Source organism: Myotis lucifugus, unplaced genomic scaffold, assembly GCF_000147115.1.
Source record: "Myotis lucifugus unplaced genomic scaffold, Myoluc2.0 scaffold_81, whole genome shotgun sequence".
NCBI lineage: Eukaryota > Metazoa > Chordata > Mammalia > Chiroptera > Vespertilionidae > Myotis > Myotis lucifugus.
Window position 1 is genome coordinate 641,073 of NW_005871129.1, and position 27,794 is coordinate 668,866.

Genomic DNA, 27,794 nt, shown 5'->3' on the forward strand with positions numbered 1-27,794 from the left:
TCGTGAACCACATGCGGCTCTTTGGCCCCTTGAGTGTGGCTCTCCCACAAAATACCACATGCGGGCGTGCATGTACGGTGCGATTGAAACTTCGTGGCCCATGAGCAGAAGTCGGTATTTTGTGGAAGAGCCACACTCAAGGGGCCAAAGAGCCACATGTGGCTCGCGAGCCGCAGTTTGCCGACCACTGGTGTAATCAAAAGAGAGCCAGTGTTCTAATAACTTTAATGAAAAAGGGTGTTCTATTTCAGCAGTTCATAGAGTAAACTGTGTCCCATTGTGGAATGTGTTTCTCATTTCTTGATTTCCTTATCATTTTTTAATTTAAATAGCAGCTTATTTTGCAGTTGGAATTTTTTTTCTACTGGAAATTCCCTTGTTGTAATTACATAGGTAGAATAATGCTATATATTTACAAAATGAATTTGGAATCAGTATGTAACTATTTTTTCATTAAGTTACCAGACATTTAAAATATATATTTGTGGTAGACCCTTATTGTCCATGAATGCAAAATTTTATGTTACATACTACTACAGTTGCAAGGTCCTGTAACTAATTTGGTACACAATTGGGAAGAGACTTCATTTGATACTATAACATTTAGAACTCACTATTCCCTATATTGTCTCAGAGTTATTTTCTTCAGATAGTGAACTCAGTGGAAGTGAGTTCAGTATACCCTCATCTATGGACTGAATTATCTTTAAAGAGTTCAGTATTTCCACATTTAAACATTTAAGTTTAAAAGGAAGGGAGAAGGAGAGAGAGATAGAAACAACGATGAGAGAGAATCACTGATTGGCTGCCTCCTGCACACCCCCTCACTGGGGATCAAGCCCACCACCCAGGCATGTGCCCTGACCTGGAATGGAACCAGAGACCCTTCAGGAGCCAACACTCTATCCACGGAGCCAAACCAGCTAGGGCTGCTTTCTTTGTGAAATAAGGCCTGTAGGCCTTTATAAAGTTAGGAAAATAAACAAATGGTAGTCCAAGAAGAAAGTGGCATTCACTAAGCTCACTTGTTGCAGATGTATCATCACACAGTTAAATCTCTATTTTTGTATTACTAGAGGCCCAGCACGTGAAATCGCGTGATACCCAGACCCGCCCTGCGCGAGCCACGGGACCCCAGACCCACCTTGCATGAGCCGCGGGCCCCACCTCCACCACGTGAGCCGTGGGCCCCGCCAGCCCCACGCGAGCCCCGCCTCACCACGCAAGCCACGAGTCCTGGCCCACAAGAGGTGTTCCATGCACCTCCTGGTGACCGGTTGTTTGGTCATGATGCTTTTATAGTGCCACGACCACAGGCCTTTTATGATATAGATTATATATGAAGGTAGATAGTATCTACTAGTGACCTAAGTGACCGAACGACCGGCCAACCAGTCGCTATGATGCACACTGATCACCAGGGGGCAGACACTCAACGCAAGAGCTTCCCCCTGGTGGTCAGTGTGCTCCCGTGGCCCCGTTGGCCCTGATCGCCGGCCAGGCAAAGGGACCTCACCTGTGCACGAATTTGTGCACCGGGCCTCTAGTATTAGATAATTATGTAGAATCATTTGTTTTAGTTTGGAATGGACTCTTCTAGAATTAGGTGGGGGTTTAAGTCTTTGGCAGTCCTCTCATGATTAATTAAGAATTGACTGTATGTTCAAAAGATTGGAAGTTCAAAAGGCAAACTAGGAATACCAATAAAAACCATTCTTGCCCTGCTGGTGTGGCTCAATAATTGAGTGTCAACTTATGAACCAGGAGGTCATAGTTCAATTCCTGGTCAGGGCACATGCCATGGTTGTGAGCTCAATCCCCGGTGGGGAGCATGCAGGAAGTAGCCAATCATTGATTCTCTCTCCTTCTCTGAAATCAATGAAAAAAAAAAAAAAAAAAAAAAATATATATATATATATATATATATATATATATATATTAAAAACATTCTGAGCCATAGTTTTTTATACTTGTTGCTGCCTGTTTAGTGAATTAATAAAAAGTATAAAGAATGTTTGATTTAAGAGTGTTGAATAACTCTCAATCTTAAATGTTTATTGAAATTATTTTGTTTCATTGTAGGTCAGACATATTACCAACATTTGGATCAAAACTTTGTCTAACAAGTCTTTGTTCTGGAAAGAATAAAATCTCTCAAATAGCTGAACAGAGCCCCAGTACAGGTATTGTATGACTGTTTTATAAATGTGATTTATAGAAAGTATGATTTTTAAATGATGTCAGAAATGATAATGGATACATTTCAGAGTTAGAATTTTATAGTTACCAATTAGGACTAATCCTTTTAACTCCTTAAAAAGACATTTTGGCAAGAATAAATATTGTATTATTCTTGGAAGAAAAAGTATTTACCTGGCCCAGCCGGCATGGCTCAGTGTTTGAGCATCGACCTATGAATCAGGAGGTCACAGTTCAATTCCCAGTCAGGGGACATGTCGAGATTGCAGGCCCGATCTCCAGTGTGGGGCATACAGGAGGCAGCCAATCAATGATTCTCTCTCGTCATTTATGTTTCTCTCTCTCCCTCTCCCTTCCTCTCTGAAATTAATAAAAATATATGTTTTTTATAAAAAGTATTTACCTGAATAAATGATCTCCCTGTAAGCCCATAGCTCCTAGACATTTAGACTTAATTGATATAGAAAGAGACCTGGCTATCAGTATTTGAAAGCTTTCCAGGTGATTCTAATAGGCAGCTCAGTTTGAGAACCACTGGACATCACAAAAGACAATTTCTTTTTTTTTTTCTTTATTGATTAAGGTATTACAAATGTGTCATTATCCCCCCCATTGCCCCTCACCCCTCCACGCATGCCCTCACCCCCCTAGTGTCTGTGTCCATTGATTAGGCTTATATGCATGCATGCAAGTCCTTTGGTTGATCTCTCCCCCTTTCCCCCACCTTCTCCTACCTTCCCTCTGAGGTTTGACGGTCTGATCGATGCTTCTCTGTCTCTGGATCTGTTTTTGTTGATCAGTTTATGTTTTCCATTATATTCCACAAATGATTGAGATCATGTGATATTTACCTTTCTCTCACTGGCTTATTTCACTTAGCATAATGCTCTCCCATCCTAAATAGATCAGAATCCAAATATTTTTCTAATTGATTACTAATAAATTATTTTTTATGAAAAATTATTATAAATTAGTTTAAAAAATTTAACTAGTAGTTGAGTTCATGTGTATCTTATGTTAAACATTTTGTGAACTAACCTGGAAGTCTCTAATTTATAATCATTTTTCATAAAAAAATAATTTATTAGTAATCAATTAGAAAAATATTTGGATTCTGGTCTATTTAGGATGGGAACTGCATATGATTTTTTTATGATTAGTAAACTGTATGGAATTATGAATAAATGATAACAAATTAGGATATAATGCTTATTTTCACATGATCTCAGTATAAAAATCCTACCAACTTTTAAGGCTACTTTACCGTCCTAAAAAGCTATATATGTAGCTAATTGTTTGCTATAATTATTAATTTCTTGCTATTAAATATGTCTTAAATTCATCTCAGTTTGATTCCCACTATCACTCTTAATCATTTCTTACCTACTTAGCCTCCTAAGATTTCTCTCCAGCTGTAGTCTCGTTCACTTACAATCTATTCCCCACAGTGTAAATCTGACTGTGTTGCCCAGCCTAAATTTATTCAGGACATTTTTCCATGATCTGGCCCTTGCCCACCTCTCCAGCCTCATCTTTTACTTCCCTCTTTGTATCTTGTGTTCCAGTTAAATTAGATCATCTTCAATACCTTTTCCTATCTCTTTGCAGTGGTGCATACCATTTCTTCTGGATGAAATCTGGAATTCACATCACACTTATTCAGGTGTGAAAACAGTTCAGTTGCTCTTTCTGGGCAGCCTTCCCCAATTCATAAATAAAATTGTTCATTCTTTTGTGGTATTACATTTTGCACTGACATCTTTATATTGGTATTTCAGTTGTTTTACTTTTTTGGACTCTCAGAGTCTTGATTCCCAGAGATTATTTACCTCTAAATTATCTACCAAGTTTCTGTCATAATCACAAGTGCCCAACTCAACCATTTGTGCCTGGTATACTGGCTTTCACAAAGGTAGTATTCAACAAAGAGCTCTACTAGGCACAGGGAGACAATGTATGTGCTTTGGAATCTGAAAGACTCTAGCTATAATCCTAATTTAATATTTAATAACCATATTCATGAACTGTGCAAGTTACTTAACCACTTTGAAACTCAGTTTCCCTGTCTGATAATGTAAACCTTGAGAAGGGTACTGAAGATTTAGATGTATAATATATAAAGCACCTAATGCATAGTGGACACTTGGCATTAGTTCCCCTAAAGGAAGACATAAAGAAATACAATACATAAACTTACTCTTCAATACTTTTTTAAGGCTGATTGTTCTAATAACTTATTTATAGCTTTACAAATATTTATATACATTTGAAGAAACATGCTATTGCTAGGTTGTATCTAGTTTATAAAAGTGGAGCCCTCGTTTGGAAGAATGTCTTTGGAAGTAGAAAAGAATAGACTTAGAAATTCTAGTGTGTTTCCCTCAGAACCTAGTTCTGTGACCTTTCTGTGACCTTGTTATGTTAGTGATAATTCTTACAACAGTACATACTTCAAAAGGCAATATTCTGTGTTTTTCAACATTGTCTAATATTTAATGGTTCTCTAACTTGCCTAATCCTAGGAATAACCAGGAATGCATATGACATACAGATTCTAGGTCCTCGCCTCACACTTAATGAATCAATCTTTAGGGTTAGTGATCTGTATTTTTAACAACTTAGGTATTTCTAGGATCAAGTTTTAGAAACACTTATTGAATTCAGTATAGGATATTCTTGGTTAAATGTAATATACTGTCAAAATGTCAAGTTGCTAATGGTTTAGGGCAGTGGTTCTCAACCTTCTGGCCCTTTAAATACAGTTCCTCATGTTGTGACCCAACCATAAAATTATTTTTGTTGCTACTTCATAACTGTAATGTTGCTACTGTTATGAATCGTAATGTAAATATCTGATATGCAGGATGGTCTTAGGCGACCCCTGTGAAAGGGTCGTTCGACCGCCAAAGGGGTCGCGACTCACAGGTTGAAAACCGCTGGTTTAGGGTTTTATAAACTTGAGTTTATATTTTTTGCTTATGTGGGATGGGGTTTGTTTCCTTTTCAGTAAGCAAATAGTTTCTACAAGTTTATTATTTAATTGTTAAAATAAAAAAATAATAAAGACTATCTGAAGACAAAAACAAAAATAATTATGTAAAAACCATAAACCTAATCTGTCCTTACAACAGCACTTACAATAAATATTTCCACATATATTCTACCACTATCTATTATAGCACATAGTGCTAAATTTTCTGAATGATATTATAGTAAACTTTTTTCCCGTAGCATTATAATGGTATCATCTATTTTTTTTAAATTGAGATGTAATTGATATAAGACATTATATTAGTTTCAGGTGTATAATATAATGATTCAATATTTGTATGCATTGCAAAATGATCAACACAAATCTAATTAACATCTGTCACCACACAGGTATAGAATTTTATTTCTTAGATAAGAACTTTTAAGATCTACTCTAGCAACTTTCAAATATGCAGTACAATATTATGAATTAAATCCCCATGACTTATTTATTTTATAACTGGAAATTTGTACCTTTGACTCCCTCACTCATTTGGCCCATCCCCAGCCCTCTCCTCTGGCAACCAGCAATCTGTTCTATCTATGAGGGTTTTTTGTTCCACATATAAGGGAAATCATACAGTATTTGCCTTTTCTGTCTGTCTGAGTTTGCTTAGCATACTGCCCTCAAGCTTTATCCATATTGTTGCAAACGGCAAGATTTTATTATTATGGCTAAATAATATTTCATTGTGTCTCTATATCATCTCTTTATCCATTCTACCATAGGTGAACACTTAAGTTGTTTTCATATCTTGGCTATCATAAAGTATGCTGTAGTGAACATGGAAGTGCAGATATCTTTTCAAGGCAGTGGTTTTGGTTTTTTTGGTTATATACCCAGAAGCGAAGTTGCTGGATGATATGGTAGTTCTGTTTTTAGTTTTTGGGGGGAACCTCCATACTGTTTTCCATAGTGGCTGCACTAATTTACATTCCCACCAACCGTGCACAAGTGTTCCCTTTTCTCCACATCCTCACCAATACTTGTTATTTCTTGTCTTTTTGATAATAGCTATTCTAACAGGTGTGAGGTAATATATCATGATTTTTATTTGTACTTACCTAAAGATTAGTGATGTTGAGCATCTTTTCATGTGTCTGTTGGCCATTTTTATATCTTTGGAAAAATTTATATTCAGATCTTCAGCCCATTTTTAAATTGGATTGTTTGGGGTTTTTTTGAGATTGAGTTGCATGAGTTTTTAAAATATATTTTGGATATTAAAACCCTTACCAGTTATATGATTTGCAAGTATTTTTTCTCATTCTGTAATTTGCCTTTTCATTGTGTTGGTTTGCTTTGCTGTGCAGAAGCTTTTTGGTTTAATGTAATCCCACTTGCTTATTTTTGGCTTTTGTTGCCTTTGGTTTTGGTGTTAATTCCAAAAACTTATCTCCAAGACTGATGTCAATGAGCTTATCATCTAATCCATTTGGGTTAATTTTTTGTGTAGTTTGTAAGATAATCAGTTTCATTCTTTTGGATGTGGTGTCCAATTTTCCCAACACCATTTATTGTAGAGAATGTCCTTTCACTATTGTATATTATTGGCTCCTTTATTGTAAATTAACTCACCATGTATAACTAGTTTTATTTCTGGGCTCTCTGTTCTGTTTCAGTAATTATGTGTCTGTTTTTATGCCAATACCACACTGCTTCAATTACTAGCTTTGTAATATAGTTTGAAATCAGGAAGTATGATGCTAAAGGTTTGTCATTTTTGTTTAGCTTTTTAAAGAACCAGCTCTTAGCCCTGGCTGGTTTGGCTCAGTAGATAGAGTGTCGGCCTGTGGACTGAAGGGTCCCAGGTTCTATTCTGGTCAAGAGCACATGCCTGGGTTGCGGGCTCAATCCCCAGTAGGTGGCGTGCAGGAGGCAACTGATCAATGATTCTCTCTCATCATTAATGTTTCTGTCTCTCTCTCCCTCTCCCTTCCTCTCTGAAATCAATAAAAATAAAAAAGAACCAGCTCTTAGCCGACTGGCATGGCTCAGTGTTGAGCATCAACTTATGAATCAGGAGGTCACAGTTGGATTCCCAGTCATGGCACATGCCTGGGTTGTGGGCTGGATCCCCAGTAGGGAGTGTGCAGGAGGCAGCTGATCAATGATTCTCTCTCATCATTGATGTTTCTCTTTCTCCCTTTCTCTTCCTCTCTGAAATCAATAAAAATATATGTATATGCTTAAAAAGAACATCCCTAAAGAACCAGCTCTTGGTTTTAACGATTAGTCTCACCTATTAATAGAAAGCATTTCCACTCAAAGCCAGTATCTTTATGATGCTTACTTTATGAATATCAAAACTAAGAAGAAGCCCTGACTGGTTTGGCTCAGTGGATAGAGCGTCGGCCTGCGGACTAAAGGGTCCCAGGTTCAATTCCAGTCAAGGGCATGTACCTTGGTTGCGGGCACATCCCCAGTAGGAGGTGTGCAGGAGGCAGCTGATCGGTGTTTCTCTCTCATCGATGATTCTAGCTCTCTATCCCTCTCCCTTCCTCTCTGTAAAAAATCAATAAAATATATATTTTTTAAAAACTAAGAAGAATTTGGAAAGATAGGCACTTTATTCCTGGAAGTTCTCTATAATTTATTTATCAGATTATTTTCAATCCTCACCCAAGGACATTGCTTAGAGAGAGGGAGAGAAGAAGAGAGAAAGGGAGAGAGAAATATTGATGTGAGAGATAAACATCAATTGGTTGCCTTCCATAAGTGCCAGGACTGGGGATTGAATTCACAACCCAGGTATGTGCCCTGACCAGGAATCAAACCAACAGCGTTTGAATCCACAGGATGATGCTTAATTAGCTGAGCCATTCTGGCCAGGCTATTATCAGATAGTTTTAAATCATTCTCTATGAGCTGACCCAGTGCCCTTTACAGTCCTCTCTACCCCCCTGCAACCACCCACCTCCTCTCCTCATTATCGTTTTATTAAAATACCCGCAACAATGTTAAAAACATATGTTGTTATCACTGCTTAATGGTTTACATAGGAGCTATATATAAAAATGGATGGTGACTCAAATATATATTGCCTAGGACTTTCATTTAGTACACAGTGGTTTTCACAGCTGCAGAGTATTAGCATAGGGTGGTCAGTTTAAACATCCAAACATATAGATTAAATTTTTGATATTTGTTAAAAGGAGGCCTACATTAAGGTTTTGATTTGTTTGGGTATTTATAATATGCTAGGCACTTTGCTAAACCCTTTACATCTATTTTCTTAATTTCATCCTCACAACAGTTCTGGAAGAAGTCTTACTGTTATACCCATTTTACAAATAAGGTTAAGTGTGTTGCCCAGGTTCTGTCAGCATTTTAAGTGGTGGTACTATGTTTTAAAGCCAGGGTCCTGGCCAATGGGGCTCAGTTGCTTGGAGTGTCTTCCTGTGGACCATAAGGTCTCAGGTCGGATTCCCAGTCAGGGCACATACCTAGGTTGCAGGTGGATCCCTGGTCGGGTTGAGTATGGGAAGCAACCAATTGATTTACCTCTCACACCCATGTTTCTCCATCTCTCTTTCTGTCTCTTTCTCTCTCTTTCTCTCTCCTGTATTCCTTCACTAAAATAAATTTTTAAAAAAGAAAATATTTTCAAACAATAAAGCCAGGAAGTAAGATTCCAGATTCTGAGCTCTTATTCACCATGTAGTTTACTGCCTCACCAGCCAGACCAGTATAGACCCATTACATAAGAATGGGAGATAATCTGGCTGGTGTTGCTCAGTGGGTGAGCATCGACTTATTAACCAGAAGGTCACGGTTTGATTCAAGTTCGGGGCACATGCCTGGGTTGTGGGCTTGATCCCCAGTCGGGGATGTGCAGGAAGCAACCAATTAATGATTCTCTCATCATTGATGTTTCTATCTCTCCCTCTTCCTTCCCCTCTGAAGTCAATAAAAATATATATTAAGAAAAGAATGGAGTGTCAAACCAACAGCCTTTCAATGCAAAGGATGTCTCAGGACACAGTTTAAACATTTTAGACTTAAAATTTTTCTTTTTGCTGTAAAATTTAAAATATCATTTAAACATGAAATGCTTGTCATATTTTTAAAATATATGTATTTTATTATCTCTTTCAACATTGAATTTTATATTTCATTGTAATTTTAAAGCCTGTTTTGTAAAATGTTGTAGTATGGCTTATAATAAATGTTCTTATCTGCTAGTAAGTAAAAAGTAATACAAAATTTAAAATAAGGTAAAACTTTTAAAATTACTATAATGTTATAATTTCTATTGTTATGTTACTGACATTTTTAAAAGGGTAGAAGACAAGATAGATTTAGAGGGGAGATATGTATCTCTATCATATTACCTAAATCATTCAAATAAATATTTTTGTTATTTTATTTTGTAGGGATTACAACATCCAACGTAAGCATAATTGGTCAACGTATGAACTATGGGTTTGAATGTGGTGATTTTGAAGATGTTAGGTCACATGACATTTCCTCTAGTGTTTTAAAAATACAAAATAAGGAACACCCAAGACATAAGCATACAAAAGGTTAGTAAATTTCATAGCAAGTTAATTTTTAAGACTGATTGTCTCTAAATCAGAATCCTCCCTAAGCTTGCCATTGGAGAAACATTGATTGAAATTTCTCAGTTTTGAAATTTTTTCTCTTACCCTTCTGCTAATATGTTGTTGCTTAAATAATTTTACTAAGTAGGAGAACACATAATTCATGTATTGGCTTATGGGCTTGCCTGAGGAGCCAGTGCAGAGAAGCAACTGCCCAGTAGGTTAAAAGTAGGGAATCCCTACTGACACTGCCTCCCCCCGCCAGAACACACACACACACTTTTTTTAATAAGACATTTTACCACTAAAATGGGTGGAGAAATCATCTCAGATGCCTACGTACGTTGTAACAATGGAGTAAAACTATGGAAACTGGAATATAATTTTCATGTGGTAGAACCTGGGAAGGCTTCTTTATTATCACTAACAATTTACATTCTTTGTTTGTTTGTTTGTTTTAGTAGCAAGTAGCATCTCTGTGACTGCTCTTTCCATTTTTTCAGAGATCTTATTACAGCTGCATTTTAAAAATTTCCCTTAGGTTAAGGAGTAGTGATTTTTTTAAATCCTCACCTCATGATATGTTTATTGACTTTAGAGAGAGGAAGGGGGAGGAAGAAAAAAGAGAGAGAGACATCAATATGAGAAAGTTGCCTCCCATATATATGCCCACCAATCAAATCCACAACCTAGGTTTGGGACCGCACCAAGAATCGAATGGGCAACCAAATTTCATTGCACGGGATGACACTCCAACCAACTGAGCCACACGGCCAGGGCAAGGAGTAAGTGATTTTTTAAGGGTATAAATATTTAAATAGAATAATTAGAAGTAACCTGTATTTAAGCATTGTAATCATCTGGTAAGTGTAAGGAGCTGTCATTTTTTATGTATAGCAACTAGGGTTGTAATAAGGTCAACTTTTCTTATTTCTGAGATCTTAAGTCATATGTGTGCAGGCATTCCAGGACATGTATAATTTTGCAGTAAATAACTCAAATTGAGTAAGAGAGAAATTGATTAGAAACTTTTCTTTTTTGTGTACATTTCTTATAATTTAATCCATAATGTAATTCTATATCTTTTCTTTGTCAAGGAGATCAGTTGTTCATTGTTTTTATAAAAGAGAATGACAGGAGTCTGGCAGGTGTTGCTCAGTGGTTGAATGTTGACCTATGAACCAAAAGGGCATGGTTCCATTCCCCATCAGTTTACAGGCTCCGATCCCTATAGGGGGCATGCAGAAGGCAGCCAATCAATGATTCTCTTTCATCACTGATGTTTCTATCTTTTTCTCCCTCCCCTTCTTCTCTCTAAAAATCAATAAAAACATATTTAAAGAAGAGAATGACAGTTGTTTCATGTTTTCTTGCATATTTTATTTTTCATGTAAAGAAAATCAAATACAAAATATACTTTTCTTTCCAAAGGCAATCCTTACCCTAACATATAATTTTAAATTTTCTTTTTCATAACTTTTTTTATTTTTTATTGATTTCAGAGAGGAAAGGACAGGGAGAGAGAAATAGAAACATCAATGATGAGAGAGAATCATTAATCAGCTGCCTCCTGCACACCCCACATTGAGGATCAAGCCCGCAACCCGGGCATGTGCCCTGACCGGGAATGGAACCGTGACCTCCTGATTCATAGGTCGCTCAACCACTGAGCCATACTGGCCGTGCTTTGTAATTGTTTTGAAATAATTGCTGAATATATTCATTCACTGCTAATGGTATTCTTTTTTATACAGCAAAATCATAAAAATATGTATATCTTTTGACCAGCAGCTAATTCTCCAGAAAATTACTTCACACTCATACTTTCAATTTTTTTTAAATGTCTTTATTGATTTTTAGAGAGGAAGGGAGAGAGATAAAAACATCAATGAGAGTGAAACATCCATCTGCTCCCTCCTGCATTCCTCCCACTGGGCATCAGGCCACAACCCAGGCCCAACCAGGAATCTAATGGGCGACCTCTTGGTTCCTGGGTCGACGCTCAATCACTGAACCATACTGGTTGGACTCAGGCTTCTAATTCTAAACCAGATATGCACTAGATCTGGTCAACAAGAATATACATGTTCAAAACCAAACTTACTTTTCTTTCCAGACCTGTTCCTCTACCTTTGTTATCCATTTCTGTTAGCAGCATCAGCATGTCCCAGTTATGGGGACTTAAAACTTTAGAGTCATCTTCTCCTTACTCTTCAAGTTCAGTCAGTGACCAACCCATCCTACAAGTACTTCTCAGTTTAATTTGGGCCTTCATTACCACACCCTGGGATCTAATAAAACGTCTTGCCTCTTATTTTCAGAGAATGTGAGAGAGAAAGAAACAGAAACATCAATGGGTTGCCTCCCATATGTGCCCCGACCAGTGATCAAACCCGAAACCCAAGTATGTGCCCTCACTGGCAATCAAACCTGCGACCTTTCCTTGTACTGAATTACCCTCCAATCAAGGGAGCCACAGTGGCCAGGGCTATGTAGTTTAACTTTTTGCATTAATTCTTACTATTATCCTTCTTTCATGCCCTGTGCTCTAGCATTTTTAATAGTAGTTTTTTTTAATATGTATAGTCTTCCTACATTCTTTTTCCCAATCTTAATATGTCCAGATCATGTCTACTTTTAGAATACTGGTTTAAAAGCTGTTTCTTTAGAAAGCTTTCCCTACTCTCCTGCTACTTTCCCTACTCTACTAGCCTGAAGCAGGACAAAATACTTAAAAGTAAAGACACTATTATCTTTATATCTCTCTTAGTCTTATGCTTTGTATATAAAGGTGTTCAGCCCTGGCGGGGTGCCTCAGTTGGTTGGAGTATTGTCCCAAACACCAAAAGTTTGTGGGTTAGATTCCCGGTCAGGGTTCATACCTAGATTTTGGGTTCGATCCCTGGTGGGGCATGTAGGAGAGGCAACCCATCAATGTCTGTCTGTCTGTCAGTCTGTCTGTCTCTCTCTCTCTCTCTCTCTCTCTCTCAAAAAAAAAAAAAAAATCCTCGGGTGAAGAGTAAATGAATGAATGAGTGAAGGTGCTGAGTGCCACATGTTAAAGGAATGGAGTGGTGATGAGCCAACCAAAATTAATAGTGTAGCCTTGGGCATAATCACTCAAAACTTGCATTCTCAAATAATCTGGTTAAAGTAAATACTGAGTGCAGTGGTGCAGGGAATGAAAAGACTTCCCAAAGAAGTATGCCAATGAGTTGTATATGTGAGTGAATTCATATTGCAGGAAACTTCAGACTTTTGTAGGATAAGATCTCAGAATTTTGTCTTTTTTCCATTCCTCTCCTCTGCTGGTTGTCCTTTTGAACCTGTTTAATAACATAATAACAACTTAGAGCCCCAATGAATAACTTGAGAAAGTTATTAATGATGAATGCTTGAAGTGTTAGCAAACTAGATTCCATGCATTAATATTTTTCTCTAGTTGAATGAATTGAATAGAAGTAGCAAAAAGAGATTGTATAAGGATAGTTTATATGTAAAGTGTCTTTTAAGAATATTTTTTCCTTATATTTCCCAAGTGAGATTTGAGCAATATTTCTTTCAATACATCTTTGTTTAGAAGAAAATATAGTGTAAAAAGTAAAAGTAACATTAAAAATGATTAGTTATGTCAGCCTCTCTCATAAAAAAATTAAATTACTTATAGATAACTTGTTCTTTATTTCCTGTGATTTACCTAATTATTCAGCCAACTCTTGATAGTTTATATATAGATTTTATGTTTGTGGGCTATTGAGTAAATTGTTTCATTTACTGACATTTGCTTCTCTTTGTTACTGAACATCTTTGGGGGCTGTCAGATGTTTCTGTTAGTTGGCATGTGCTGAAACGATGCACATTAATTTTGATTATTCCAAACTATAGTTAAAGAAAAATATGAAATATGATAAACTACATGGGTGTCTTTCTTTAATCTTTGTCATGTTTGCGCATAAGCAAAACAAGTCATTATCTTTAGCAAGTTAGCAAAGTAATCTATCTGCTTAATTTTTTCTCTCTCACATTTTATTTATTAACTATTTTTGTCAGTTTCACTTATATATAATTTTTTCTGCCTTTTTTCTTGTTCATACAAAGGTATGAGTATACATAAACAGGTTTTTCAATTATTTTTCTCTTATTGTTGTTCTGCTCTCTTCTTTTTTTACTTTAAATAATTTTTTATTTCTCATGGTTGACTTACAATATTCTATTAGTTTCAGGTGTACAGCCCAGTGATTAAACATTATATAACTTAAAATGATCACCCTGATAAATCTAGTACCCATCTGACACCATACACAGTTATTACGATATTATTGACTATATTCCCTATGCTGTACTTTACATCCCCATGACTATTCTATAGCTATCAATTTGGACTTCATAATCCCTTCACCTTTTTCACCCATCCCTGCAATTCCTTTCTCTTCGATTTGGCAACTATCAGAATGTTCTTGGTGTCTACGAGTCTCTTTCTGTTTTGCTTGTTCATTTATTTTATTTTTTAGATTCTACATATAAGTGAAATCATATGGCACTGTATTCCTCTGTCAGACTTATTTCACTCAGTACAATACCTTCTAGGTTCATCCATGTTGTAGATGGCAAGATTTCATTCTTTTTTATGGCTGAGTCACATTTCCTTGTATATATGTACCACTTGTTCTTTATCCACTCATCTGTTGATGAACACTTAGGTTGCTTCCATATCTTGGCCATTATAAATAACATCTGGATATATGTCTTTTCACTGAGCCACACTGGCTGGGCATGTGATTATTTTCTTGTGTATCTTTCCCACTAACACTGGCATGTATAAACTTCTTAAGGTGCCTAGTCTATATTAGGTATTCAAATTATAAATATTTATTGAATTAATGAGCATGTGTGAATATATAAATTCTAAATTCTTTGTATATAATAAATTTTTAAAAGACCATATTATGATATCCCAAAATACTATGTATTTTTTAATGTGGATGTTTTTTTTTTCTTTAGGATTTACAGGGTCATCATCAAATTTACAACATATTACCAGTTTTGACTTCACATCCACAAATACCTTTTCAGAAGATTCAGTAGTAGTTGTTGGAAAAGGTATTTCAAATCTATTTAGTTTTTTAATTGTATTTCATGTTCTTCACTCACAAGCAAAGTATCTGAATAAAGAAGAGAGTTTGGTTCAGGTGGTGAATAGAACTTCCTTTTTGAAAAGTTATTAAATTGAAAGAATTAGAAGTGAATACTTCACATTTCTAGTGAAACTACAGTAACTAATGTCAGTAATTTTCAGAGAGATGTTTTATGTACATAACAACTACAGTTTGGAAACATCTAAGGCACTTTTAGGATAGCTAAGACAGTTTTACCATAGTTTAAATTCAAATGGTAGTCCTTATTTATGAATTTAGGGATCAATACAAATTAATATAAATTTATTACCACTTATATAGTGTCTAACCAAATTAGAGTTAACACCTGTTATATCATAGGGGGATTAGGAGACCTTTATAGTACATATTTGCAAACATCCTTTAAAAGTAGATGGAGTATTTCCAGCTTTATTGATACTTAATTGACAAAATTGTAAGATATTTAAAGTGTAAAACATGATCTGACATCCATATACATTGAGAAAGGATTCCCTATCAAGTTACTTAGCACATCCCAACTAGACTCTGTTTTAATTGAAAAACTAGAATGTGATGATAGGCACTGAGGATATACGTCTTATTTTTGGTAAAAAGAATGAAATGTCTGAAAAGCTTTCCTGACTTCTTTACCTGATAGAGTCTTATTAAGTCATTATAAGGCCCTCCTCAGATTGACTCCAACCTACTCTTACAAACTTATTTTCTCTTAGTTTTCTACTTGCCTTGTACCAAACCAAACTAATTTATTCACTCCACATTCATGCTTTATACTTGTTCAACTCTTCCTACAAGCATACTTACCTTCATAGGATATCCTTCCCTCCCTCTGGTCTCCAAATCCATTGTGTCTTCCAATCCCAGCTCAAATCCTTGCTTCTTTTTTATTTTTTAAAAATATATATTCTTTTATTTTTTTATTTTAAATATTTTTTATTTGATTTCAGAGAGAACAGGGATGGAGAGGGAGAGGGAGAGTGAGAGGGGGAGAGAGAGAAAGAGAGAGAGAGGAAGAGAAAGAAAGAGAAAGAAACATCAATGATGAGAGTCATTGACCAGTTGCCTCCTGCATGCCCTTACTGAGGATCGAGCCCACAACCCCGGGCATGTGCCCTGACCAGGAATCGAAATCCTCCTGTTTCATGGGTAGACGCTCAATCACTGAGCCATGCAAGCCAGGCAAATCCTTTCTTCTTGAAACTATGTTTAACACCCAACTCACAACAGCCTTTCCTTCCTGTGAATTTAGTACTTACATGATCTCATTTGATATTATGTCTTATAATACTCTTATTAGTGCATTTGCTTTTAGACTTTACTAGAGGCATGTTGGAGGCCCGGTGCACTGATTCGGCCCAATCCCCACAGGCCAGGCTGAGGGACCCCATCAGTGCACAAATGCATGCACCAGGCCTCTAATCTGTATATATAAAAGCCTAAGCAACCGTCCGACCGTTCGGCCGGTAGCTATGATGCACACTGACCACCAGGGGGAAGACGCTCAACACACAGGCATAGAAACATGGAACAGACTGATGAATCTCAGAGGGAAGGCGGAAGGGGGGAAGGCAGGAAGAGATTAACCAAAGATCTTATATGCATACTAGAGGCCCAGTGCACGGATTCATGTACTGGTGGGGTCTCTCGGCCTGCCCTGCGGGGATCAGGCCGAAACCAGCAGTCCAACATCCCTTGAGGGGTCCTATATTGCAAGAGGGCGCAGGCCAGGCCAAGGGACTCCACCGGTGCACACATCCATGCACCGGTCCTCTATATTATTAAAGGCCAGTGGCCGTAATACCGTAATGACCAAAGGACCGGTCACCAGGAGGTTCATGGAGCACCTCTTGGGCCCCCCTCACAGGGCTTCGGCAGCGTCAGCGGAGTGTCACAGGGCTCTGGCAGTGTCCCCAGAGCGTCGTGGGGCTCCAGCAGTGTTTGCGGAGCGTCACGAGGCACCAGAAGCGTCCCTGGAGCATCGCAGGGTGCTGGCAGAGTTTGTGGAGAGTCGTGGGGCACCGGTAGCATCCACGGAGCGTGCGAAGCGTCTGGGGGCAGTGGACATGGCCCTGATGGCAGGCTAGGCCTAGGGGACCTTACATGAGCACGATTTAATCGTGCGCTGGGCCTCTAGTCTACTTATATAAAAACTATGGGTGGTGTTCATCACGACCACAACCGCAGCAACCAAGCGGAAGGAAGTCAATCCTGCAGGGGTTGTCTTGGCAATGGCTGCACCCTCCCCCGAGCTGTTTCCCGGAGCTGTTTCCTGTAAGGGCAGGGTTTGAGGCAGGAACCAGCCCTGGAAGCGTAGAGGCATATATCTTTCTAAAGTGTGCCGTACCAGCACAGCCAGGGGTGAACCTGAGTGGGGGCGGCTGAAAGGCTTAGAAAGACAGACAAGAGAATGAAAGCTGGGTCTCGGTGGGACGCTGCTTCTCTGAGAGACAGCGACCACACCCACAGCCATGCCTTTATTTTATAACAGATGCTTCGAGGCAAAGTAAGGGCGTGACCAAGATGTTTACAACATTCTCCTGGGTTTCAATCCTACTTGGCTACATGCACCTGAACTCTATCAAGCCTACATCACTCAGGCACATGGGACCACGTGTTCGGACCATAGGTTCAAGCTTACAACTACAGCTGTTGGCTATAATTGTGCTGGGAGGGCCCTGCCCTCCAAGCTGGGACTTGCACGTGGCAATGAGAGGACTGTGCCCTCTCATCAGTCCAAGGCTTGAGCCTGTCCAAAATACTGTAGCGGCTCCCCACAATGAAGTTTTAATTCTGTTTCTTTGTTACTGATGTTGTGGTCCCATCCCATAACAAAGAAACAATTTCCGGAGGATGAGGCCCAGGAATCAGAATTTTAAAAAGATTCCCAGGTGATTCTAATGTGCAGCCAAGGTTGAGAACCACTGCTATAGATAATATTAAAAATATATCTAAACATGCAATTCTTTGTCCAAATGAGCATGTTCAAAAATTAAATGAAGAAAATTTGGATATACTCGATGGAGATTTTCACACATATTTGAGTGATGATTCCATTAATTCCACAGATGATGCTGAGAAGGAAAATTTTCCCATCGAATTTCTTAATAGTATTACTCCTTCGGGAATGCCAAGTAATAAATTAAAATTGAAAGTGGATGCAATCATCATGCTATTGAGAAATCTCAATAGTAAATGGGGCCTTTGTAATGGTACCAGATTTATTATCAAAAGATTACAACCTAACATTATCGAAGCTGAAGTATTAACAGGATCTGCAGAGGGAGAGGCTGTTCTGATTCCAAGAATTAATTTGTCCCCATCTGACACTGGCCTCCCATTTAAATTGATTCGACGACAGTTTCCCGTGATGCCAGCATTTGTGATGACTATTGATAAATCACAAGGACAAACTCTAGACAAAGTAGGCATATTTCTACCTGAACCCGTTTTTGCACCTGGTCAGTTATATGTTGCTTTCTCTCAAGTTTGAAAAGCATGTGATGTTACAGTTAAAGTTCTAAGTACTTCATCACAAGGGAAATTAGTCAAGCACTCTGAAAGTGTTTTCACTCTTAATGTGGTGTACAGGGAGATATTAGAATAAGTTTAATCACTTTGTCAGTCATTGTTTGCATCACTGTTGTTTTTATATCATGTTTTTGTTGTTTTCATATCATGTTTTTGTTGTTTTCATATCATGTTTTTGTCGTTTTTATATCATGCCTCTGTTATATCCTTTTGTTACTATTTATTTATTAATAAATTTATATATTATTTTCATATACATTTTACTAATTTCCTTTCATCTCTCACACTTCTATTATAGAGATAGGGCAAATAGCAATATTAAAATATCTCTGCTAACTAATTCCCTTTTTAAAAAAATATATATATTTTATTGATTTTTTACAGAGAGGAAGGGAGAGGGATAGAGAGTTAGAAACATCGATGAGAGAGAAACATCGATCAGCTGCCTCCTGCACACTCCCCACTGGGGATGTGCCCGCAACCCAGGTACATGCCCTTGACCAGAATTGAACCCGGTACCCTTGGGTCCACAGGCTGATGCTCTATCCACTGAGCCAAACCGGTTAGGGCAATTAATTCCCTTTTAATGTGCAGGAATTTTGTGCACCGGGCTACTAGTATATATATAAAAGGCTAATATGCTAAGTGTCCAACCATCCGACCAGTCGCGCACTGACCACCAGGGGGCAAACACTCATCGCAGGAGCTGCCGAGCTGCAGTGACTTGGCAGCAGCGGTTCTCGGGTGACGCACCCCGAAACCAGAGAGGAGGGAGCCTGATTCCTCGCAGGGCCACGCAGTTCCACATTTGGCCATGGGTTCTGTTGTTACTGGGGCACTGTCGGCCCCGAATCTGATTTACTGCACACTTGAGTTTGCGTTCCACACCTTGTACAACAGCAACTTTGCAGAATACCCTCTCGCACTCCAGGACCCCTCGGGATGTCAGAGAGCGGGTTTCAGCCTGATCCCCGCAGGCCAGGCTGAGGATCCCCACCTGCCAGACAGACCCCACTCACTCTGCAGACGCCTTGTGAGCCACGGTGCCACCCCAGGTGCAGTCGGCCAGGGAGGGACCATGGGAGGTTGGCTCCAGGGCGTGTCCAGCCTGTCTCACCCAGTCCTGCCCCACCGGCCTCCTTCTAATTAATTTCCTTTCAATGTGCATGAATCCGTGCACTGAGCCTCTAGTATGCATATAAGATCTTTGGTTAATCTCTTACCACCCTTCCCCGTCCCCCCTTCCCTCTTAGATTAATCAACCTGTTCCATGTTTCCATGCCTGTGTGTTGAGCATCTGCCCCCAGTGGTCAGTGCACATCATAGCTACCGGTTGGATGTTCACTTAGGCTTTTATATAGAGAGATGATTATTTAACATGTTTTTCTTATTAACTATATTGTTTATTTCTTAAAGGCCAAAGCCTTGTCTTAAACTTTATTATTCAGAGTTACACATAGATACTTAATGGCAATTTATTGTTGGTTGATTTCAGGTGTATTTGGAAGTCCAAATTCAGCACCAGCAACCTGTAGCCAATCAGTGATATCTTCTGTGGAAAATGGGTATAAATTTTCAGTTAAACAAAGCATTGAACCACCATCAGGGATTTATGGAAAAGCAGTCCAACAAAGTATTCCATCATATCTTGATGTTGAGAATGAAAAAGATGTAAGGTTATTTGCTTAATTATTAGAGTAACTTTAAGCCTATCATACATTATTGTTTTGTATATGTCTGATTTGGGTTGGTGAAAGTGTTCCAGTTAAAAATTTTTTAATTGCAATGTAATTGAAAATTCTGATGCTTAATTTTTAAAATAATAAATTATTATTTTTTCCACCAAATATGTTCATGTTCTGGTATATAGCATCTAGTGTATTTTATACTTTATGTTACTTTATGTATGTACATGTGTATGTGTACAGACTAATATCCTCAGGCACAAATTTTGTTGGATATTAGCTCTATGTAATTCTATTCTATTTTAGAATTCCTGAAGTAAGAACTAAGAAATGTATGATTTATATTATATATAGACATTTAATGCCTATATACAGTTGTCTGAGATTAAGATAGTTATTTTAAATGTCAAAGTCCCTGAATACTTTCAGATATTTCAACTTTTTAATGCAGATCAAACTTTCTGTGTCAAAATCTACCTTTGGCAAGATGAAACAAAAGAGAAAAGAGGAAAAGGAACTTTTTGACATTAAAGATTGTGAAAAGAAGAAACATAATCCCTGGGAGGAAATGAAACATACAGGAACTGAAAAAATGATATCAGAAAGTAAGTGGAATTTAGCTTTTGGTGTGCTTTTTTAACAATAATATTCTGGAGCTAGTGTAATGAGGTTTTACTTAGGGTTATATATGGCTAATAGTGGAATATGTTGAACTATAATGCTGAAATTTATAAAACCCAGTAGCTATTATACATATTAATTATTGGTGTGTGGGGATCTGTGGCAGCAGCAATAGGACACTAACACGCAGGCGAACGAGGTCATGTCCAGAAGCAGCCGGCATGCAGCTGGAGCTCACTAGGTGCTCTTTCCTCCCAGCCCTCACCCTCGTTCCTCTTCCAGGCAGAATGCCAGAGGGGGTCAGGATTTCCAGGGCCTTCCAGTTCAGCCAGGCCACTTCACCCGCCCAGAGCCCAAAGCCCTAGGCCAGAGTTAGGAACCCTTGGCCCCCACCCCACAGAGGTGAGGGTGGGGGGGATGGAGCTGTTTCCGGGCAGGTCCTGGGGCCGCTTGCTCAGTTCTGATTCCGCACTGGGCTGCTGGGGGGAATGGTCCAGTCCGAACCCATTTCCTAGGTGAGGAAACTGAGACTTGGGGTTGCCCAAGAGAATTGCAACCCCAGCCCCAAGCTCACAGGATGTGTGCTTGCCCCGAACCCACTCCCCTCCCCCTCCCCAGTCCTCCTCTTCGCAAGGCCCTCCCCTCCCCTCCCCCTCGGGGAGGCTCCTCCTTGTTTATCCCCAGCAGCCGGCCAGGCCAGCGGGGTCTGGGAAAGCCACTGGGGAGCAGCCCAGCTGTGGTGGAGGAATTAAAGAGCAGCTCCTTGGTGGCCTCCAGCCTGGGAAAGCGGAGGCCTTCCTGTCCCCGCCCCCTCGCTCCTCCCGCCCTGTCCCCTCAGCTGTGAGAAGTCCCCTGGAGGCAGCAGCTAGGGCAGCTGGGAGGAAAGAACCTCCTAGAAAGGAGGGACTTGATCTCTGATCCCGAGCTGGCATTATCCTGGATTACCCCCGAAACCAAGCCTGGGGCCCTGGGCTTGTCTGGGGGACCACGGACTCTCCCTACCCAGGCTTGTGGGGGCCGTGGGGGGCACCATAACACAGGCACAGTGGCTATGAGAAGGCTAAAAAGGGCTAATTCAAGTGTAATCCTGATATTTGGGGGGCTAGCAATTGGAATCCATGCCAGCAAGCTAACCTATAATTAAGTCATTGCCTCCTTCCCAGAAACTGGTCTTGCAGAATCTGTTACAGAGGCCATAAACCTGTGAACAGTGCACTGCCCGGAGGGAGGGTTGTTAGCGCTGGCACCAGGCCAGGCCATCAGATATGGCCTGGAGACCCCCAACACCTGAGGGCCTCTTGCAAAGCCCGAGAAAAGGACCGGAAGCATAATCCATATTTGCGGGACAACGACCACAGGGAGATATAAAATGAAGGCCCCTGCATGTTTCGGTACTCTGATTTGGAAATTACTTCCCGGAGTCCGCCGGTGTAATTAAAACAGTATCTCTCCACTTCTTCAAAAAAAAAAAATATTAATTATTACTCATGAGCAGGAGGTGACTGATTGTTTTTCTCTTTTCTAGACTTAAATATTTTTGGAGATGAGGTGGGAATATCAAAAAATGAGAGTTCCTCTTTAGAAAACATTACCTTTAACCCTCCATTGAAAGGAGGGGCCAGTTTAAAAAGGTCACCATCTCTAGTGTTTTCAGATTCAGGTAAGTCACTTGTTTAAATGTAAAGAGTAATGTCACTATGCTTGTTGAGCTTAAAAGACCACATCTGGTTCAGCTCATTGGTGATAGAGAGAACACTAAACTAGTAGGAGTCATTAGACCTGGCTTTTTAAGTATCAGTTCTGCCTTTTAATTAGCTTTGTGACCTGAAAACAGGCCTCATTTTCTGTCTTTATAAATATCTACATTATCTCAAAGATCCAGATTATCGCAAAGATTTCTTCCATGCTCCTTGCAAATATTCCTGTTTCACTGAATAGAGTTTTTCCATTTTACAGGTAAGATAACGGAGATTTTGAAGGTGGTTTATATTAGGGCATGATTTTTTAAAATTATATTTATCATTTATTCAGCCTCTCATTGAGTATTTACAAGGTTCCATACCTGGCCAAACGTAGGCTCTATGTTTCCTGTATTGTTTTTTATTTTATTTTATTTTATTTTATTTTATTTTATTGATTTCAGAGAAAGGAAGGGAGAGGGAAAGAGGGATAGAAACATCAATGATGAGAGAGAATCACCGATCGGCTGCCCCCTGCACGTCCACTACTGGGGATTGAGCCCACAACCCTGCATGTGCCCTGACCAGAAATCAAACCGTGATCTCCTGGTTCATGGATCCACACTCAACCACTGAGCTACACCTGCCGGGCTCCTGTATTGTTTTTAAAAATATTAAAAAGGTCTTAGGTATAGTAGCAACTTGGTAAAATCAGAGGTTGAACTGAAATATTGTGAGAACTATAACAAACATTAAGGATTATTGCTTATTAGCTCGGTTTATTAATTACTTCTAAGGAATAAACTGTGTGAACTATAATAAACATTCTTTAATTTATGTTGGGTCTAAAGTCAAGGTATCAAAAACAAAAACAAGTATGAAAAATAAATATTTAACCTTCTCAAAGATAAATATAAAAAAATATTTGAGCTAGATGAATGTCTGAGGTTTTTCCTAGCTTGTAATTCTTTTATAATGCAAGAAGTTGTGAAAACTTAAAAAATTCTGTATCCTCAAATTCAGAATGATGATTACCAAAAGAGGGGAGGAGGGTGAAATAGGTGAGAAGAGTCAAAAGATACAAACTTCCAGTTATAAAATAAATAAGAACTGGTTAAGTGTAGACAGGCTATTGGGAGAAAAACCCACAAAACGTCTTACCTACACTAGTAGTTAACAGTACCAAATAGTACAAAACAGCAATAAGTCATAATTATGTTTTTTTAATATGTCTTTATTGATTTTAGAGAGAGGAAGGGAGAGGGGTAGAGAGATAGAAGCATCTATAGAGAAAAACATTGATTAGCTGCCTCCTGCGTGCCCCTAATGAGTTATTCTCTCTCTAACTTAGGTGGAGTATAGAAAGGGAATCCTTAAAACTTTAGCATCAGTTTCTTCATAATCCTTTTTTTTAAAATATATATTTTATTGATTTTTTACAGAGAGAAAGGGAAAGGGACAGAGAGTTAGAAACATCGATGAGAGAGAAACATCTATCAGCTGCCTCCTGCACACCCCCTACTGGGGATGTGCCCGCAACCGAGGTACATGCCCTTGACCGGAATCGAACCTGGGACCTCTCAGTCCACAGGCCAATGCTCTATCCACTGAGCCAAACTGGTTACGGCTTCATAATCCTTTATAATAAAAGGGTAATATGCAAATCAACTGAACGGCAAAACGTCCAGTTGCTATGACGCGCACTGACCACCAGGGTGCAGACACTCAACACAGGAGCTGCCCCCAGCCCACAGGCCCCTATCTCTGGATGGGGCCTGCCTGCCAACCTCTCGGTCCCTTCCCCCTGGGGCAGGATCCAATTGTCCGATGAGAAACAGGGAACCAGGGTGAGTGGTGGCAGACGTGGGCGGCGCCAGGCCAAGGCCCCTGCCCCACTGGTAGCCCCACATACAGAGGGCAACCCGTGACAGGGGACGGAGCCAGCCAGCGGGTGGGAACAGCCAACCTCTCGGTCCCTGCTCCCCCCTCCCCCCCCGCCCCAGGCCAGCAGGTTCTGATCGCCCAATGGTGAACAGGGAACTGGGGGTGGGTGGTGATGGGCGGCGGGCACCAGGGTCAGCACGAATTTCGTGCGCTGGACCTCTAGTGTAAGAATAATATAACTATCAGATAGGGTTCCTGAATGAATGAAATTAGATAATGTAAATGAAGCACTTAGCACAATACTAGGCAAATTCTCTAATAATAGCTAGTATTTTGTATTTGTTATTTTGGGGGGGTTATGAAATTCCCAATTTGGAGGTTTTTATTTATACATACCAGGCTTACATATGAAATCTAATAAGGTTATAATCTGAATCATACCAAAAAAAAATTTTTTTTAAATGAGGGTGCTTGCTTTGGCAGCACATGTACTAAAATTGGAATAATACAGAGAAGATTAGCCTGGCCCCTGTGCAAGTATGACACCCAAATTCATGAAGCATTCTATATTTTTATACAAAGTAATATTGAGTATAAACTGTAATTGAAAAAAAAATTTTAAGAAAAATAAAATGAGGACTATTCTTTTGAAAAATTTTATTTGTTTTAAATATGTTTTTATTCATTTTTAGAGAGAGAGGAAGGGAGAGAGATAGAAAGATAGAAACATTGATGGGTGACAGAGAAGCATCATCGATTGGCAACATCCTGCACTCCCCCTTCCCCGCCACTGGGGATCAACCCCACAACACAGGCATGTGCCCTGATTGGAATGGAACCAATGACCTCCTGGCTCATGGATCAACGTTCAGCCACTGAGCCACACCGGCTAGGTTAAAATTTATTGATTTGAGAGAGAGAGAGAGAAATGGAGAGATTGGAGCCTGCCCCCGGGAGAAGGGACCGAGAGGTTGGCCAGCAGGCCCCATCCAGCGATTTATTGTTCCACTTATTTATGCATTCATTGGTTGCTTCTTGTATGTGCCCTGACTGGAGATCAAACCTACAACCTTGCCCTGGCCGGTTTGGCTCAGTGGATAGAACATCGACCTGTGGACTGAAGGGTCCCGGGTTCAATTCCGGTCAAGGGCATGTACCTTGATTGTGAAGGGCATGTACCTTGATTGTGGGAACATCCCCAGTAGGAGGTGTGCCGGAGGCAGCTGATTGATGTTTCTCTCTCATCGATGTTTCTAACTCTCTATTCTTCTCCCTTCCTCTCTGTAAAAAAATCAATAAAATATATATTTTTTTAAAAAGTAAAGTTTTAAATAGCTTTGGTATGTGGATATTACAATTTTGTTGGAGACTAAACTAATAGCACTAGTTCCTATATGAAATATTCATAGAGTATTATCAGAATACCATTTGTATTCTGTGATGCTTGATTTAATTTTTTTTATTTTTTTAAATCTTTATTGTTGAGATTATTACAGATGTCCCTCTTTTTTCTCCGCATTGCCCCCTTCCACCTGGTTCCCGCTCCACCCCAGGCCTTCGCCACCCAATTGTTTGTGTCCATTGGTGATGCATATATGCATATAAGATCTTTGTGTAATCTCTTCCCAACCCTTCGCTCTTCTTCCCTCTGAGAATCATCAGTCTGTTCCATTTCCATCCTGCTGATTCTATTTTATTCACCAGTTTATTCTGTTAACTAGATTTCTTATTTGCTTATTTTGATTTTTAGATTCAATTGTTAATAGGTATGTATTTATTGCCATTTTGTTGTTCATATTTTTATCTTTCTTCTTTTTCTTCTTCATGCTCTTCTTAAAGAATACCCTTCAGCATTTCATGTAATACTGGTTTGGTGATGATGAACTCCTTTAGCTTTTTCTTGTCTGTGAAGCTCTTTATCTGACCTTCAATTTTTTTTTTAAATATATTTTATTGGTTTTTTACAGAGAGGAAGGGAGAGAGATAGAGAGTTAGAAACATCGATGAGAGAGAAACATCGATCAGCTGCCTCCTGCACATCCCCCAGTGGTGATGTGCCCGCAACCCAGGCACATGCCCTCGACCGGAATCGAACCCGGGACCCCTCAGTCCGCAGGCCGACGCTCTATCCACTGAGCCAAACCGGTTTCGGTCTGACCTTCAATTTTAAATGATAGTTTGCTGGGCAGAGTGATCTTGGTTGTAGGTCCTTGCTATTCAACACTTTGAATATTTCTTGCCACTCACTTCTGGCCTGCCAAGTTTTTGTTGAGTAATCAGCTGACAGTTATATGGGTACTCCCTTGTAGGTAACTAACTGCTTTTCTCTTGCTGCTTTTAAGGTTTTCTCTTTGTCTTTAGCCCTTGGCATTTTAATTATGATGTGTCTTGATGTGGGCCTCTTTGGGTTCTTCTTGTTTGGGATTCTCTGTGCTTCCTGAACTTTTAAGCCTATTTCTTTCACTAGGTAGGGGAAGTTTTCTGTCATTATTTCTTCAAATAGGTTTTCAATATCTTGCTCTCTCTTTTCTCCTTCTGGCACCCCTATAATGTGAGTGTTGGTATGCTTGAAGTTGTCCCAGAGGCTCCTTACACTACCTTCATATTTTTGGATTCTATTTTCTTTTTGCTCTTCTGGTTGGGTGTTTTTTGCTTCCTCATATTTTAAATCATTGATTCTCAGAATCCTTTAGTGTACTGTTGAATCCCTGTATGTTATTCTTTATTTCAGTCAGTGTATGCTTAATTTCTGACTGGTCCTTTTCCTTTTTTTTTTTTTTTTTGGAGGTTTCTAGAAGATTCTTGAGTAATCTTATAACCGTGGTTTTGAACTCTATATCTAGTAGTTTGCTTTCTTTCATTTGTGACAAGTTTCTTTGTCTCTGCATTTTGGCTGCTTCCCTGTGTTTGTTTCTGTGTATCGGGTAGAGTTTCTATGTCTCCTGGAGTTGGTAGAGTGACCTGGTGTAGTAGGGGTTCTATAGGGCCCAGTGGCTCAGCCTCCCAGTCACCTGAGCTGGGAGATCTAGCCCTTTGTGGGCTGTGAGCACAGTCTTGTTGTAGTTGAGACTTGATTGCTGTTGGTGTCACTGGGAGAAATTGACTTCCAGGCCAATTGGCTATGAGGACCAGGTGAAACTACAGTGGGAGAGCTGCTGTGCAGGAGACACCCCTATGGGGCAAGACTTGCTTCAGTGAGGCTGTGCCTTCCTGCTCACTGAGTCTGCCCCTTGAGTGTGTTGCTTACGGATGTGTAGAGTTGTAACCTGGTATGGTCTGAAGGAGGTGCAAAGTCAGCCACTGCCTGGGGCCACCCAGGAGGAACTCCAGATCTGCAGATTCCTCCTCTTTGTATCGGGTTTGGAAACGCCCAGATGAGGCCCAGCTATGAAGCAAGGCAGGCTGGTGCTGGTGTCAGGTCTTAGGCCTTTTATTGATAGGTTTGGGGCTCCCTGACCCAGCTGCAGCAT

At 39.5% G+C, this 27,794-nt stretch overlaps 1 protein-coding gene and 1 non-coding gene across 2 annotated transcripts in view; both read left to right on the top strand.

Annotated features, from left to right (window-relative positions):
- TOGARAM1 (TOG array regulator of axonemal microtubules 1) overlaps positions 1-27,794 on the top strand; it is a 112,848-nt gene that overhangs the window by 45,676 nt on the left and 39,378 nt on the right. The window contains exons 8-13 of the mRNA XM_023755591.1: positions 2,083-2,183; positions 9,607-9,756; positions 14,776-14,874; positions 19,951-20,126; positions 20,592-20,745; positions 22,287-22,421. Of these exons, the coding sequence (XP_023611359.1) occupies positions 2,083-2,183; positions 9,607-9,756; positions 14,776-14,874; positions 19,951-20,126; positions 20,592-20,745; positions 22,287-22,421 (815 nt within the window). The remainder of the gene's footprint in view (positions 1-2,082; positions 2,184-9,606; positions 9,757-14,775; positions 14,875-19,950; positions 20,127-20,591; positions 20,746-22,286; positions 22,422-27,794) is intronic.
- On the top strand, positions 24,792-24,898 carry LOC111826463. The gene has a single exon (XR_002829787.1). It is a non-coding gene; the product is annotated as a U6 spliceosomal RNA (small nuclear RNA).